Below are 14,953 nucleotides of genomic sequence, written 5' to 3'. Positions count from 1 at the left end.
TTCAAAAGAGTATTTTGGTAGCATTCCTTCACCTTGCACTGTTAGCCACCTGACAGAGATAACTGGTTCGAACTATGGCATTTTAGAGTTATATATTGAGAAAGATAAAAAAAAAAATCCTTATTAATTCTATCGTCAATTAAAATATTTGTGAGCTAAGGGGTGCTTCTTACAATTTAGAAACATTTTGAATGAGCAATGGCTCTCTTGGTAAGTTCTGCTCTTCGATTTTTTTTTTTTTTTTTTGTAATCTCATACTACTCCAGTCTATATTTTTAAATTCATCCAATAAATTATGTATTTAGCTTATATTAGAAATTGGATACATTATTTATTGAATGAATTTAAAAAATGAACTTTCTCTTATCATAGTGATAGTGATTGGAGGTAGTAGTTATTTTCTGTTTTCCTGAATGTATTAAATTTTCCTTTTTGACTGATAAAGATATCATTCAAATGCCATAGAAAAAAGGGAACTTCTATGGTACACTCACAATTTTGAGTGTACCGGTATTCTTGTTTCACAAAATATATAAATTAACGATCACTTTAATGAAATAAAAAGGTATTTGTCAATATTTATATTTTAGAAAACATCATTTCATAAGAAAAATCATCATTTCATTGTTTATAAGGATTATACTAAAAAATCTACATTTTGTCATAAAAAATAATCAATATTCATTGTTATGAGTAATAAAAATTCTTAAAAATTAAATTTTATTTCGTCGAAGCTTTTGGTAAATAAAATTTAATTATCTTAGTTGTCAATGATAGAAAATAATTATTTTTCTTAAAAAAAAACTCATTTATTATTAATTTTACGACTTGGTGTACCGATACACCCAAATTTATTGGATGTACTATAGAATTTGCCTCGAAGAAAAAATGCAATCGGTTGGTCAAATATTTTCTGACCAAACTAAGAATTGTTAACTATAATCCTAGCTAAAGAGGAGCATTTGTATTAGCTTCTCCTCTAATATGATTACAGACAAATGTGGAATGACCATAACACCCTTTATTCATCTTCATTCCACCTCCTCTTCATCTTCTTCATACCAAAGTTAAAAAAATTCAGAGAAAATTCCAAAAAACTAAAAAAAAAAAATCATATCAATTTCTTCTACATCAACGCTTTCGTTTCTACACTATCACGATAACTCATAGTTTTTCACAAACTTCAATCTAGATTCAAATTTTTGAAATTTGATTAAGTAATGACCTAATCCTAATCTAAATTCACTCACAATTTTTTGTTTGAATCGTAATAAAAAAAAACAATGAAGAAAAACTTTGAGCTTTGAAAAAGAAAAATAACAAATCCAAATGCTCCGAGTGGATTTCTAAAGAGCATTTGAAGAAGAACATTTTTTGATTTATGGATTTTGAGTCGATTTATGGATTTCTTCTTCACTCAGAGCAATAATTCTAGATTTATTTTTATTACGATCCAAATCCAATTCCAAAGCAGTGAAGAAGAACATTGTGAGTGGATTTGAATCGTAACCAAATGCTCTAAGTGTGTTCTTCTTCTTCACTGCTTCGTAATCAATGTTCACTAATTTTGATTTTTGAAATTCTTTTAGATCTAAACATTTTTAATAATAATTTTTTTATTATTTGAGCTTGTTATGGAATTATGTTTCCAGAATGAGATTATAAAACTGAATTCTGATGATCAAACAGAGAGAGAGGGAGATACATATCAAATTAAACAGGGAGAGATGGAGAGAGAGAGAGAGAGAGAGATGCGGACGAAACATAGTGAGAGAGAGAGAGAGAGAGAGATAGAGAAAACATATGGCACGAGACAGAGGAAGAAGATGAAGGCTACTGTCTCGTTGAGGAGAAATGAATTGAGGGTATTATGGTAATTTCACTTGAGTTTGATAGAGCCAGGGGATTTTTCGTCCGTTCACCTAAGGGCGGGACAAAAATATAATATTCGGCCCAAACTGGCCGAATCGTATGAGCCGAAGGATTTTGGGTCAGGTCGAACGGTTGATGCGAGTTAAGCGGTACAAATGAAATGGTTTGGTGTGCGTTGTTCATGTTGATGTTGATCATGCTCCGCAAACACATAGTTACCAATGTTATTGCTATTGCCTGCATTTTCTTCTTCAATTGCTATTGATTCCTCATAAGTGACCATGACCTTTTCTCCGATCTGCATTCTCTTGATTATATTCCAGATGCAAGGATTCATAATCAGGGACTTTCTCATCATTGGGTTTTCTGTTTAGGGATAAATTTTGGATTAGGTTTTCTGGGTGCAACCTTCTCCACAATCTTCAGTTGATCATTCGATTTGCCATGGATTTTACTGCATTTATCAATCGAATGACCAATACATCAACAATGTTTACAAAATTATGGTATATTTTCATAATCAATATCAACAAAGAAAACACACAACATTTTCTCTCAGCTAAAATATGTAATGCAACTCATTAAAAAATTAATATCTACTAGTAAGCATGTAAAATATCCCATGGTGCAATGTTCAACGACTTCATCCAAGGATAAAGACATACGTAATGCATATGTATGTATGTATATATTAAAAAATATGATTTATTTTAGATATTTCTTAAAATGAATGTTAACACAACCAATTTTGATTATATTTTTAAAAATTATTAATTAAATAATTTATATGGTCTCATTGAACAACTCGTGCGTACTCTTTAAAAATAGGTTCTAAAAAGATTTTACTAAATAAAAAAGTATTTTAAATAATATTTGCTATTTGCTAGTAGTTTTTAACAGATTAATAATTACATTAGATATATGAATATTGGAACTTCCATAAAAAATTTAAAATGGAAGAGACCATTAAATGTTTATATATTTTTTAAAATTATATTTGCTTTAATTAATTAAAATTTATGTGATGGTGTTTTTGAAAAGACAATTGTCTCTTAATATTGCCAATGGCCACCTCTAAATTAAAGACCAATAGATTACCTAAACCAATAATTAAAAAAAATAAAACAAATTACCACCTCTTTATTATTCATTAACCAAGCCTTCTATATAAACAGTTGATGGTTTGTAAAATTGTAGTATTCAAAAACTCCAATTCAAATTAAAAGAAGGAGAAAAAAGAGAAATATGGGTTTCACTGAGAGACAAGAGGCTTTGGTTAGTAGCTCATGGGAAACCTTCAATCAAAACCTTCCTTTCTATAGTGTTTTGTTCTACACCTTGTAAGTTTGACCTCGGTATATGTATTCATTTTGTGTGACTATATATATATTTGTTGTCTATTATGTTTAGCAAGTGATGGTTTAAACATGAGTATCTCTAATTGATTTTATTAAAATAGTATATTGGATAAAGCACCTGCAGCAAAAGGCATGTTTTCTTTTCTAAAGGACTCGAATGAGGTACCTCAAGATAACCCTAGTGTTAATGCTCACGCTGAGAAGGTTTTTGGAATGGTGAGTACAGCTGACGCTCACAAGTTTTTTACGTTTTTCATTTTCATCATGCTAATTTTTTATATTTTGATTTTCTAACCAAATTATTGAATTTGCCTCACCTTTACATAACAATCATAACAGTTTTTGCACTTTCATATTATACAAGGAAACACAAATGAAATTTGTCAAGAGAGAAAATACATTTTAGACCATAAAATACAAAATCATGGTCATTAATCCAAAAAAACAAAGTATACTTTAACCTACTAATACATCATATGCCTACAACTTCTCAAACAATGGTTATGATTAAGAAAGAAGTGTCGTCAACAAATCACTTTTTAATATTAATGTTGAATTCATGCTTTGTTGTATATGAATATAAAAACAACAAAAGATTGTTATACTATTCAAATAGAAAGACATACAACTTAAATTATAAAATACATATAGAATGATGTGAAAATTTAAGGAAGAAAAATTATTAACAACAATTGTGGTATTACCTAAAACATTGTTTGCTCTTCTTTTGATCTATCATATTGAAATCTCTAAACCCTTGTTAATACTCATAATGTAAATACCAAAATCAATACTATATTCGAATAATATTTTATTTTCAATATTTAAAAACAATGTAATATAAATATTTAATGATGAATTTCCCTAATAAAATATTTGATGGCGAATGTCTATTTTTCTAGATAAAATACAATTTGACATGGTTCAAAGTTCAAACAATTGTATCCAATTACATTATTTCAACTTTTTTATTGTTGACATTTTTTCTTATTATAACTATCATTTCATAATATATATTTACTTTTAGGTGCGTGATGCTGCCGTTCAACTCCAAGCAAAAGGAGAAGTTGTATTGGGAGATTCCACATTGGGGATTGTTCACACCCAAAAGGGGGTTGTTGGTCCTCATTTTACGGTATGAATATCATAAAAAATGCTTTCTTAAATTTAAATGTCTGAGAATGTCTTGTTTGGTAACACATCAATATATAATAAATTTAAATAATTAACGTAAAACATATGAAGTTCAATTTCAATATGTTTTTGTGTGACATATTACATTTTCATTGATAAAAATATGTATAACTTCATATATTATAGGTCATGTTCATAAACATAAGAGTGTAGAAAATTAAAGATATTTTTGTTTTATAGGTTGTGAAAGAAGCATTGCTCAAAACAATCAAAGAAGTTGTTGGTGATAAATGGAGTGAGGAGTTGAGTGTTGCTTGGGAAACTGCTTATGACGAATTGGCAGTCGCAATCATAAAGGAAATGAGCTGATTATTAGATCTATTACAAACTATCAATAAATAAATATATATTTTCCTAAAACTTTAAAAAAGTTTTTATAATAAATATTCAAAAGAGAATTAGTTAAGAATTTTCAGGTATAATTTCAGTATATTTGTATAATAAGTTGTCTTCAATTTTTGGAAGACTAATGTATTCGAATTTTAACATATGGTATATGAAAAAAAAATCACAATAAGCTGTGTATTTAAAAATATTAAGCATATTGGCAAAAAAGTATGATCACCCAACCCAATTTTAAATGGAGTCACTTTAACTCGACCTAAAATTTCATAAACCATAAACATCATAGTGATAGAGCATATCAACAACAACTCAACCACCAACAATATAAACATTTTACTGAACCGCACGATAATAATCATACTCTATCATTTACTTGTCTCACATTATATTCTTGTTGAAGAAAATTTTTCAAAAGGTTCGAGAAGATGTGAACCTCTAAAATTATGAAATTGCCTTTAATAACATATTATGTAGATAATTACGGATGTTCATTTTAAAAAATTCATTTTGTACATCCGGTAGATAACCACCAAAGGTTCGTTTTAAAATTTTTCATTTTGTATATCCGGTAGATAACTACCACCTTTTAAAAATTTCCATTTTATACATCTAATAGATAACTATCGGATGTTTATTTTAGGCTTAAGTGCAGTTTTGCCCCCCGTATTTTGATTAAATCGGAATTTTACCCCCTATTTTAAAACTCGGAATTTTACCCCCCCCCCCAATTTAATGTTTTTCGGAATTGGATAATGCTAACCATTGCCCTTGAGACATTGAATAAGGGGATAAAAATAGAAATATAGTATTGAAAAATGGTGAAAAGTGATAAATTTAACTTTTTAAAAATCAAAATATTGTTGAAACCAAAGCAAACAAACATGCTACTTTTGACTTCCTTAAATATTGTAAACAACTCATGCGACAATTATAATTTACAAAAAAAAAAACTAAATATTTACACGGAAATCATTCAAATATCATTTCTCTAAAATGAAATCTTCAAACAAAACAAAACCCTCCCATCCCAAAACTTGAGGAAAACAAACGACACTATCAGTTTCATTTCAGTTGTTGTCGCCGTTCCCCCTCTAACCAACCGCCGCCGCCCCCAGCCACTGCGCCGTGCTTCAACCACATCCGTACACGTTCCGCCGACGCTCTCCGACGATACCTTGAGGTTTAGGTCGACTTAAGGTTTAGTTCCCTTTTCTCTCATCTTCTACTTCCTTTCCTCTTTCTTTCTTCGATGGCTGTTGATTCCGCTTTCACTGATTCCAAACCCAATTTCAAAATTAGTTGTGGAAGTGATGATAGTTATTATTACCAAATAACTCTAAAGCGGAATCAAAAAGCCATTGAATTCAACTACCTTTTTTATTTGTTTCTGGTTCATGGTGTTTCACTCTCATGTTTTGTATGGTTTTGTTATTTGTTCTTGATAGTGAAAATGATAGCAATAGGGTTTGAAGGTTCAGCAAACAAAATAGGTGTTGGTGTAGTAACCCTAGATGGAACAATTCTTTCAAATCCACGTCACACATATATAACACCACCAGGTCAAGGTTTTCTACCTAGAGAAACAGCACAACATCATCTTCAACACATTCTTCCACTTGTCAAATCAGCTTTAGAAACAGCACAGATCACTCCACAAGACATTGACTGCATTTGTTACACAAAGGGTCCTGGCATGGGAGCTCCGTTACAAGTTTCTGCTATTGTTGTTCGCGTGCTTTCGTTGCTTTGGAAGAAGCCGATTGTTGGTGTGAATCATTGTGTGGCTCATATTGAAATGGGTAGGGTTGTAACTGGTGCTGATGATCCTGTTGTTTTGTATGTTAGTGGTGGGAATACTCAGGTTATTGCTTATAGTGAGGGAAGATATCGGATTTTTGGGGAGACTATTGATATTGCTGTTGGGAATTGTTTGGATCGGTTTGCTAGGGTTTTGACACTTTCCAATGATCCTAGTCCTGGTTATAACATTGAGCAGGTGATTTTTCTAATTATCTATTTTACAATGTTTATGATTGCTGTATGATATTTGGATCGTTTTTTTTTTGTTGTAATTTTGCATGAGTTGGGTTGTAACTTGGGAGCATGATCTATTTCGTCTTACCTTGGAAAAAGAAATTGAATGTAATGTAATTACCATCTTTTCTTTGGGATTTCTGATATCAGAGTTGATGTATCTTCTGATTCTGTTATGTAGTGTACAGATTATACACGGATTAATTAGATGTTCCTCTTCAAGCTCTGACCCAGCAATTTCTTTTTAGTCATTTTCGGGACTTTTATTTCAGAAATGTTTTCTATTTTTGCTTTTCATCACTCATGACAAAATAGCCACTAGTGTTCACTTTGTTTATTGTTTTTAAAGTCTTATTTTGCACTGAAAAAGTCATAGTAAAAGTAGTTGTTCTTCAGTTGTCTATCCATACAAATATTTGAAAACGAGAAGTAAAATGAAAATGAAGTGGTAGTTTTGTAATTGAAATTATGAACACGAGGACCGAAAAGGTTCTCTCAAACCAAACAGGCCCCAATTTTTTTTACCCTGTTTATTTACCGTTAAAAAAAATGAAAAAAAAAACACTGAATGTATAGTCTCGCCATTTTTTACCATGCTTAGCTGACTAATGTTATAATGAGTTATTTTGTAGTAATTAATGGTTGTAACTTTGGAGTATGATGTGTTTGGTCTTGCCTTGAAATAAAGAAATTGAATGTAATTACCATCTTTAGCTTGGGATTTCTGATACCAGAGTCGATGCTTCTTTTGATTCTGTTATGCAGTGTACAAATTAGACAGCGATTAATTAGATCTCCCTCTTCCTTTCCAAGCTCAAAACCAGCATTTTCTTAGTTTTATCCATTTTGGAATTTCCGAAAATGTTATCTATTTTTTGCTTTTAATGACCAAATTACCACTAGTTTTCTCTTGTTTCGTATCTTCGAAGACATATTGTTCAACGGAAATGTGAAAACAAAAACTGTTGCTCTTCAGCTGTCTAGCTGTCTATCTGAACAAACATTTAAAAAACGGGAAATAAAATGAAAATAAAGTGACCGTTTTGTAGTTAAAAATTAAAAACATGTAGACAGAAATGGTTCTCTCTCAAACCAAACAGGACCCGTGTTTTTTGCATGTTTATTTTCTGTTCAAAATGATAATAAACCAAAAAAAAAAAACTAAATGTATAGTTTCGTCATGTTTTATCATGCTTAACTGACTAATGCTGTCATGAGTTGATCTGTCTCAAGTTGCCTTATATGGTTTTCTTATCCTTCAGCTTGCGAAAAAAGGAGAGAAATTTATAGACCTTCCTTATGTTGTCAAAGGGATGGATGTATCTTTTAGTGGAATATTGAGCTATATTGAAGCAACTGCTAATGAACAGCTAAAGAATAATGAGTGCACACCTGCAGACTTATGCTACTCTCTGCAGGTAAATTTTATTTGTGTTGATCCCTTTTCCTCCTGGTATCTTGTACAGTTGTGTTCATTAAATAAATGAAAATTTGTGAGTTGATAGTTCCTATAATGCTGTAGGAGACACTGTTTGCCATGCTGGTGGAGATAACTGAGCGAGCCATGGCTCATTGTGACACAAAAGATGTTCTTATTGTTGGGGGTGTAGGTTGCAATGAACGCTTGCAAGAAATGATGAGAACAATGTGCTCAGAACGTGGTGGAAGGTTGTTTGCCACTGATGATAGGTACTGCATTGATAATGGTGCAATGATAGCTTATACCGGTCTCCTTGAATTTGCCCATGGTGCGTCGACTGCACTGGAGGATTCTACATTCACCCAGCGGTTCCGAACAGATGAAGTCAAAGCAATCTGGAGAGAAGCAAATTTGGCAAAATCAAATAGTCTGGCAGACAAAACCGTTTGATTTTCAATCTTGAGGTGCGCTAGTTTCCTTGTGCACACAATTATAGTCAATTTCAGTTAGCTATATAAATAGTCTGTTTTAATTATGTAAAGGATTTCTGTTTCTATTTCTATTCCACAGTCAAGGTTAGGCGGGAGATTTCTAAATGCTAACAAGTTAAATTCATTTATTGAGTCCTGCAACCTTTATTTTTGTTTCTTAAGTTTTGTATATGTCAAAAGGACCTAACTGCATCTTTTAAAACTTACAAGGACAACATTTTAACAATTACTACTAGGGAACCAGAGCTGAATAGAAACGGAACTATTTTCCCACGAATTTTACTGATTGAAAGAAAAAGGTTACACTGAGGAGCTATACTCCCCTAAACCAGAATATTTCTCTAGTCCACAACTCACGAAGAAATCTTCCTAACTCTCCTTAGGAAAAGCTAGTCCTAGTTATAATCTACAGGACTTGTAGAAAATCAGTTTAACAATTACAGGAACTAACGACCCTATCTAACAACTAACATAACTAGCTATTGGTTTTACAACTTTCCACATTTTCTTGTAAATCTTCAGGATTCCGTCTCTTGTTATAGGCTCTTCTTGTTGCCCTACAGCTCCCTCCAATTTTCTGCAATAATTTGCTGATTTCTCGACTTTAATTTAGGCCTTCCAACTAGTGCCTGTCCACCCATTTTGTCTTGTCATCTCTACAGCATGCCCAACAATTTGTTTTCCTTAAAATGAGGATCTTTGTTTTGTGTGCTCAAAAGCAGTAGTTGTGATCTAGGCTCCATTAATCCCAAAATTGAGTCAGACATTGCTGGTTACAACTCTCTCATAGATTCCCTTGCGAAGGTGCGTTTGAACTGAAGATGGATATTAAACCCACAAACTATCCTCAATTTTGCTTTGGCTCATTAGGTTTAGAATGATACCTGATTTCTGCAATGTCCATTTCTACTCAACATAACCATTCATACTAGCGGAACATCACTATCGTTGTCAACCGTGGTTGCTCTACCTTCAGCGACCAACTAACTGCCACCTGCAAGCTGATGTCTGGCGGTTCAGCGGCGGTGGTGGATTGGTTAGAACCTGTGTTAGTAGGGTCTCCACATTTGCCGTTTGAAAATTGTGATCTGGCTGTTTTGGCAATTCTGGCGACATGAGTTTGTTGCTTTGAATGCAACTCTTGAACTGCACGATTGCACCCCGCTTCACCATTGTTCTCATTGTCATTGAAATGTTGGCTACCATACAAGCACTATGGTTCGAAATTTTTTATGTTACGCCTTCTGCCTACAACTCTATTTGTCAGGCCTACCATATGACTGAGCCTTTTCTGAAGATTATTAATAAATCTATTTTGTTCCTGTTAAAATAACTTGAGAAATAAGCTATATAATTGAAGGAAAATGCCCTATCTTTACGAAAGAAATAGCACAAGAAACAGAGGAAGCATTCATACTAATTTTCTTTTTCACCCCTACCAACTTGTTTTCCGCCAAATACGGAAATAACATGTTTCCCCTACTTATAAAACAGACACATTGCTAGTCTTGCCTTTTTTTTTATTCGTAAAAAATAGCATTCCTCATAATTGAATATTGTTTGTTTCACAGGGCTGAGTACTCAATTGTGACAGATGTGAATGAAAAACCCATGGGACAAATTGATTTCCAATTCAGCCATCTTCAAGTTTAAGCTTGTAGTCATACTCAATTACAATTAAATTTATTAGCATGGCAACTTTATGTATGAAGAAACTCTTCATTTTGTTTGATGTTTTGTAGAGTTATGTGGCGCAATAGTGTCATCTGCGCCAAGATATACCAGGGTCCATGGTTCTGAATCAATGGCATTTTCCCTGTACCTAAGGTCCTGGTATGAGTGATGTTGTAACAGATTCCTTTCCTCCTCTCATAGGATTTACTAATTTATCCATGTGATCTATTGGCATTAAGGTAGTAATGATCTTGTTGGATTTTGATTATGTATTTGTCCACGTGATATCCATGTAGAGATGCACATCCTCTTTATTCTACCACTGTCTTATCAAAGTCTCTTGGGATCCAACCTTATTGCCCATGATCTCTTTTATTGCTTATGGTCTTTCTGCTTAGCTTGATATTGATAATGTGGTAAGCTATAATGTAACAATTACATGTCACTGTATTTTCCCTGTAATCTTCATTTTACGCCAAAGTTAACAACTCCAAATACAACCGCAAGTTTTATTATTAAGTTTTTTTTTTCTTTTTCTTCTTCTTTTCTACGCTGAGTCGATACTGCAGCCTTGAGTCCGACATCACGACTTTATGCTACACTGCAAGATGCTCCAAATGCTAACTGTTAGAAGCTTGAGAAGCCAAACCAATTTTTTGAACTATTACTATTAGTTGAATGAGAGTAAGAGAGTTGAGACATCCTAAATGTGTTTAAAATCCTCTTAAATTCTGCTCGACTCTATTTAAGATCAAGTCTATTAAAGATGAGATTGAGTTGATTCAAAATTTAATTAAAAATAAAATTATAAGTTAATCATTTGGTTATATCTAAAACTAAATAGTAAAATATCGTTTCAAAACAAAAAGTAAAATATCAATATGTGTTAGTGCAAAGGGACTCAATATTTTAAGTAGGTGGTTTGAGGTTCGAGCCTCAACTCTTTTTTATGTATTGAGAAAACTTTATTTAAAGATGAGAATTAGAACTTTGATCATACCTTTTACAATATCTTCACCAGAAAAAGGAAAAACATCAATCTTAGATGAGTACTTTGCTAAAATATTACCAACTATTAACATAAAATTCAATATTAATATTTTATTTATAAATGCTTTACCACAAACAGATAGAATTTAACATATGAGAATAAGACATGTTTTTGAGTTGGATTGAGTCTTTGCTAGCCTCTAAATAATTAAATAATGTGCTCTTAGCGTACTTTTTTAAGTTTTGATAGCTACCATTAGTTACATGAAAAACTGAAAAGAATCATATTCAAGTTTCACAACCACAGTCTAACGCAAGTGATTAATGTGCGGTGTCTGTTGTAAATCTTAGAGTATTGTGTTTGATTCTTGATTAATATTTAAAGTTTTAAATGTTTTGAATTATTTAATGAGTTTAATCTTTTAAATAAATTATTTAAGTATATATTATCTCTTAATAAAGGTTGCCTCCTCTCAAAGGCCAAGAAATACTTCAAATAGCAATCACAATAAAACCAACATTAGCTCTTCGTTGTCTCAAAGCCTTTTTTATGAACAAGTGTTAGATGTTGCGTAAATTGTTGCATTATAGAATACAAAAGAAAAGCAAAAAACACAAACACATGGATGCTTTCACTGAGAGGCAAGAGGCCTTGGTGAATAGCTCATGGGAAGCTTTCAAGAAAAACATTCCTCAACTTAGCATTCTATTCTATACCTTGTAAGTGTCTTCTTTGTCTACTATGGCCTCTCCTTTCGTTCGTTGATTTTTTCACCTATAGTTTGTTTAAATTTCTGATATACGTATATGGTTTTTTCACTTTAAATCAAATGTATCCATGTGACACTCTTTGGTTATGGTTTGATTGAAAAAAAAAAAAAGGATATTGGAGAAAGTACCAGATGCAAAGGACATGTTCTCGTTTTTAAAAAACTTTGATGGAATACCACATAACAATTCAACCCTTGAGGCGCATGCTGAACTGATTTTTGAAATGGTTAGTACAATCATTCGAAACTTCAACCATGATCGAAGCTGACGTAGAAGTAAAGGTTTATTGTCTTCATCGTTGTAATGTTTGTGACAATGGCTTAATTGATGTTAGTTTGTCAAAAATAAGATAAAACATATGTGAGCGCCTCAAAACTCAACTCATATATTTATTTTATATTTCTTTGTTAAATCGACACCAATGTCTCAATCATGAAAACGAAAAAGATGTGAGCTAGAACTTCTACTTGTAGAAAACGGCACCAATCGTCGTTAGTATTTTATGCAACTTTCTACTTGCCTAATATCCTATTAATATGTGTCCAATTGTTATTTCATAATTTTGACTGTCTTGATTATCATGCCTTATGATATTTATGAATTTTGGATTGTAGACCCGTGATTCAGCTGTTCAACTCCGAGCAAAAGGAAAGGTAGATGTGGCGGATGATGTTACATTAGAATATTTGGGTTCTGTCCATGTTCAAAAAGGTGTCATTGATCTCCATTTCATGGTATGCTCCTTAATTTTACACAATGCATATAAGCATTAGTAATTTTAAAGTTTCATGTGAATAAGTCATTTGTTTGTTATAAAAAGTTATTAAATTTTGAGAAATGCTACGGACACTACACACTAGTATGATGAACTATAGTTTTGATTTTGAAGAAGAAAAAAAATGCATTGAATGATGTTTTTTCAATAGAATCTTTTTTGTTTGTTATTATTTACCTTAAAAAAATTGTTCTGTCATACCAGGAACTAATTAAATTAGTCTGTCCTAAACCAACAATTATTTTTAATCATAAAGTCCAGTATATTGTTAAGAGCTAACCAACACTAATATTATGTAGGTGTTTAAAGAAGCAATGCTGAAAACAATAAAAAAGGCTGTGGAGGACAAATGGAGTGAGGAATTGGATTGTGCTTGGGGTATAGCCTATGATGAACTAGCAGCTGCAATTAAGAAGGCAATGGGATGGCCATAAACAAGTTTAATAGATGCTTTTGGTTCCACTAAACTTGTTAAACAAGTTTCTCTTAAAAATGTCATTATAAATAAGATTTTCGCAGATAATCTCTCTCTTTTTTTTTTTAAAGTTTTCCAAGCACTTGTGTAAGTAAATTTAAATCTGTATTGTAACAAAAAAAAAAAAATGAAATTTGTATATATAGTTTGTAAAAATAACTTTATTTTTTTTTTAATATTTTTTTTTTATGTATTTTAGTTGGGGATAGAAATGTTTTTACTTTTTTTTTTTTCTTTTTCCATCAAGTAGTCTATTGACTAGAACTAAAGTAAATACAAGTTGGATATTTTGGGTTCGAACTCCGAATACTATATACATTATGCAATGTCCCTATCAAAATAAAAATATTTAAATACGTTAAAGTCTCACTAAATGCATTTTGCAACCCGTTTCAACTATCTCTCCAAAAAATTATGTATTGACCTAGTTAATAGAATGTATGTAAACTTGAGTAAGAAAAAAGTGTATGTAAAATGGAGTATGTTTTACCAACTTTGTCAAATCTTGTGTCTAAGGCATTCGTATCGTACCGTATAGCTAACTCTTTCTTTCATCGATATTGTAATGTCCTGGATTTTCGGTCCAAGACATTACTTGAAATATTTCTTTTCTTAGAAAATGTGACGCTCTTTTTTTTTTTTTTTTTTTTTTTTAAATTATAAACTATTAAAAGGAAATTAATAGAAAGCATGTCTAGAATGAAACTATTAAAATTAAATAATAAACAAATAAATCCTTAAATTCCCCTCTCCCCCGCGCGCGTACAATTCTTGCTTCAAATCATCGAACTCATTAATACCTAAAATGTTGATTGTAAGGCCGATATTCCGTACAATCATGTAGTCATAAACCCATAGACTAAGTTGGTAGCAGAGCTATTTTCCTAATAAAAGATGGAAACTTTAATATAAATAAAAAGATGAAGATAATTTTTATTGCATTTCATGTAGGTATTCATGAATAAGTTTTTATTTTTCGAATTTGTAAAATGTGTAGAGTTTCCAAGAAACAATTGTAATGCTCTGTCCATACTCAAATACATCTTATCTTTTTTGTTAAATTTAAAACTTGAGAGATTAGACCCGTGAGTTTAACTCAGTTAATATGGACAATACATAATATATATAGAAGCTAATGTTCGAATCCCAAACACTCCACTTCTTTATATTTAAAATGTGTGAGGCTTAAAGTGTTAACTCAGAATAGTTGCATAATGTTTTTTATTTCTTTCAAAATATCAAAACCACTTATTGTAATATTTACCATTCCTTCTTTTGCTAATCAATTGGTGTGACAAATACAAATGAGAACATTAACAGGCCATACAATTTCAATCATATTTACACAAGTCATTGTCAACTCAAAATACAAACTTCTCATTTCATTTGTGGCAAGTGGTACGATATTTAATTTTGGACTGCAATACTATTGATCCTTCAAATGAATGAAATGGAAGAAACTTAAGTAGTTGACCAAAGCTGGTATATAATTGGACCGCATAATACCATAAGTCAAAAAGCACTTTCAAATTATGATTTCCAAAATAACCTTCT

At 31.6% G+C, this 14,953-nt stretch overlaps 3 protein-coding genes across 3 annotated transcripts; all 3 read left to right on the top strand.

Annotated features, from left to right (window-relative positions):
• The first annotated feature begins 3,051 nt into the window (after positions 1 to 3,051).
• LOC25484847 (leghemoglobin 29) lies at positions 3,052 to 4,957 on the top strand. Its single transcript, XM_013613854.2, has 4 exons — positions 3,052 to 3,212; positions 3,332 to 3,446; positions 4,258 to 4,365; positions 4,605 to 4,957. Exons 1-4 carry the CDS (start codon positions 3,118 to 3,120, stop codon positions 4,731 to 4,733), a joined length of 447 nt encoding a protein of 148 aa, XP_013469308.1. The 5' UTR covers positions 3,052 to 3,117; the 3' UTR covers positions 4,734 to 4,957.
• Positions 4,958 to 5,758: 801 nt separating this feature from the next.
• On the top strand, positions 5,759 to 10,766 carry LOC25484846 (probable tRNA N6-adenosine threonylcarbamoyltransferase). The gene is made up of 5 exons (XM_013613851.3): positions 5,759 to 5,966; positions 6,215 to 6,765; positions 8,066 to 8,221; positions 8,326 to 8,687; positions 10,286 to 10,766. The coding sequence occupies exons 2-4, from the start codon at positions 6,220 to 6,222 to the stop codon at positions 8,671 to 8,673; spliced, it is 1,050 nt and encodes a 349-aa protein (XP_013469305.1). The 5' UTR covers positions 5,759 to 5,966; positions 6,215 to 6,219; the 3' UTR covers positions 8,674 to 8,687; positions 10,286 to 10,766.
• A 1,135-nt stretch (positions 10,767 to 11,901) lies between these two features.
• On the top strand, positions 11,902 to 13,444 carry LOC25484844 (leghemoglobin). The gene is made up of 4 exons (XM_013613849.3): positions 11,902 to 12,098; positions 12,261 to 12,375; positions 12,764 to 12,883; positions 13,224 to 13,444. Exons 1-4 carry the CDS (start codon positions 11,944 to 11,946, stop codon positions 13,356 to 13,358), a joined length of 525 nt encoding a protein of 174 aa, XP_013469303.2. The 5' UTR covers positions 11,902 to 11,943; the 3' UTR covers positions 13,359 to 13,444.
• The last annotated feature ends 1,509 nt before the right edge of the window (positions 13,445 to 14,953 follow it).

Source organism: Medicago truncatula, chromosome 1 (genome assembly GCF_003473485.1).
Source record: "Medicago truncatula cultivar Jemalong A17 chromosome 1, MtrunA17r5.0-ANR, whole genome shotgun sequence".
Lineage (NCBI taxonomy): Eukaryota > Viridiplantae > Streptophyta > Magnoliopsida > Fabales > Fabaceae > Medicago > Medicago truncatula.
This window is presented reverse-complemented; position numbering and strand designations above follow the sequence as displayed.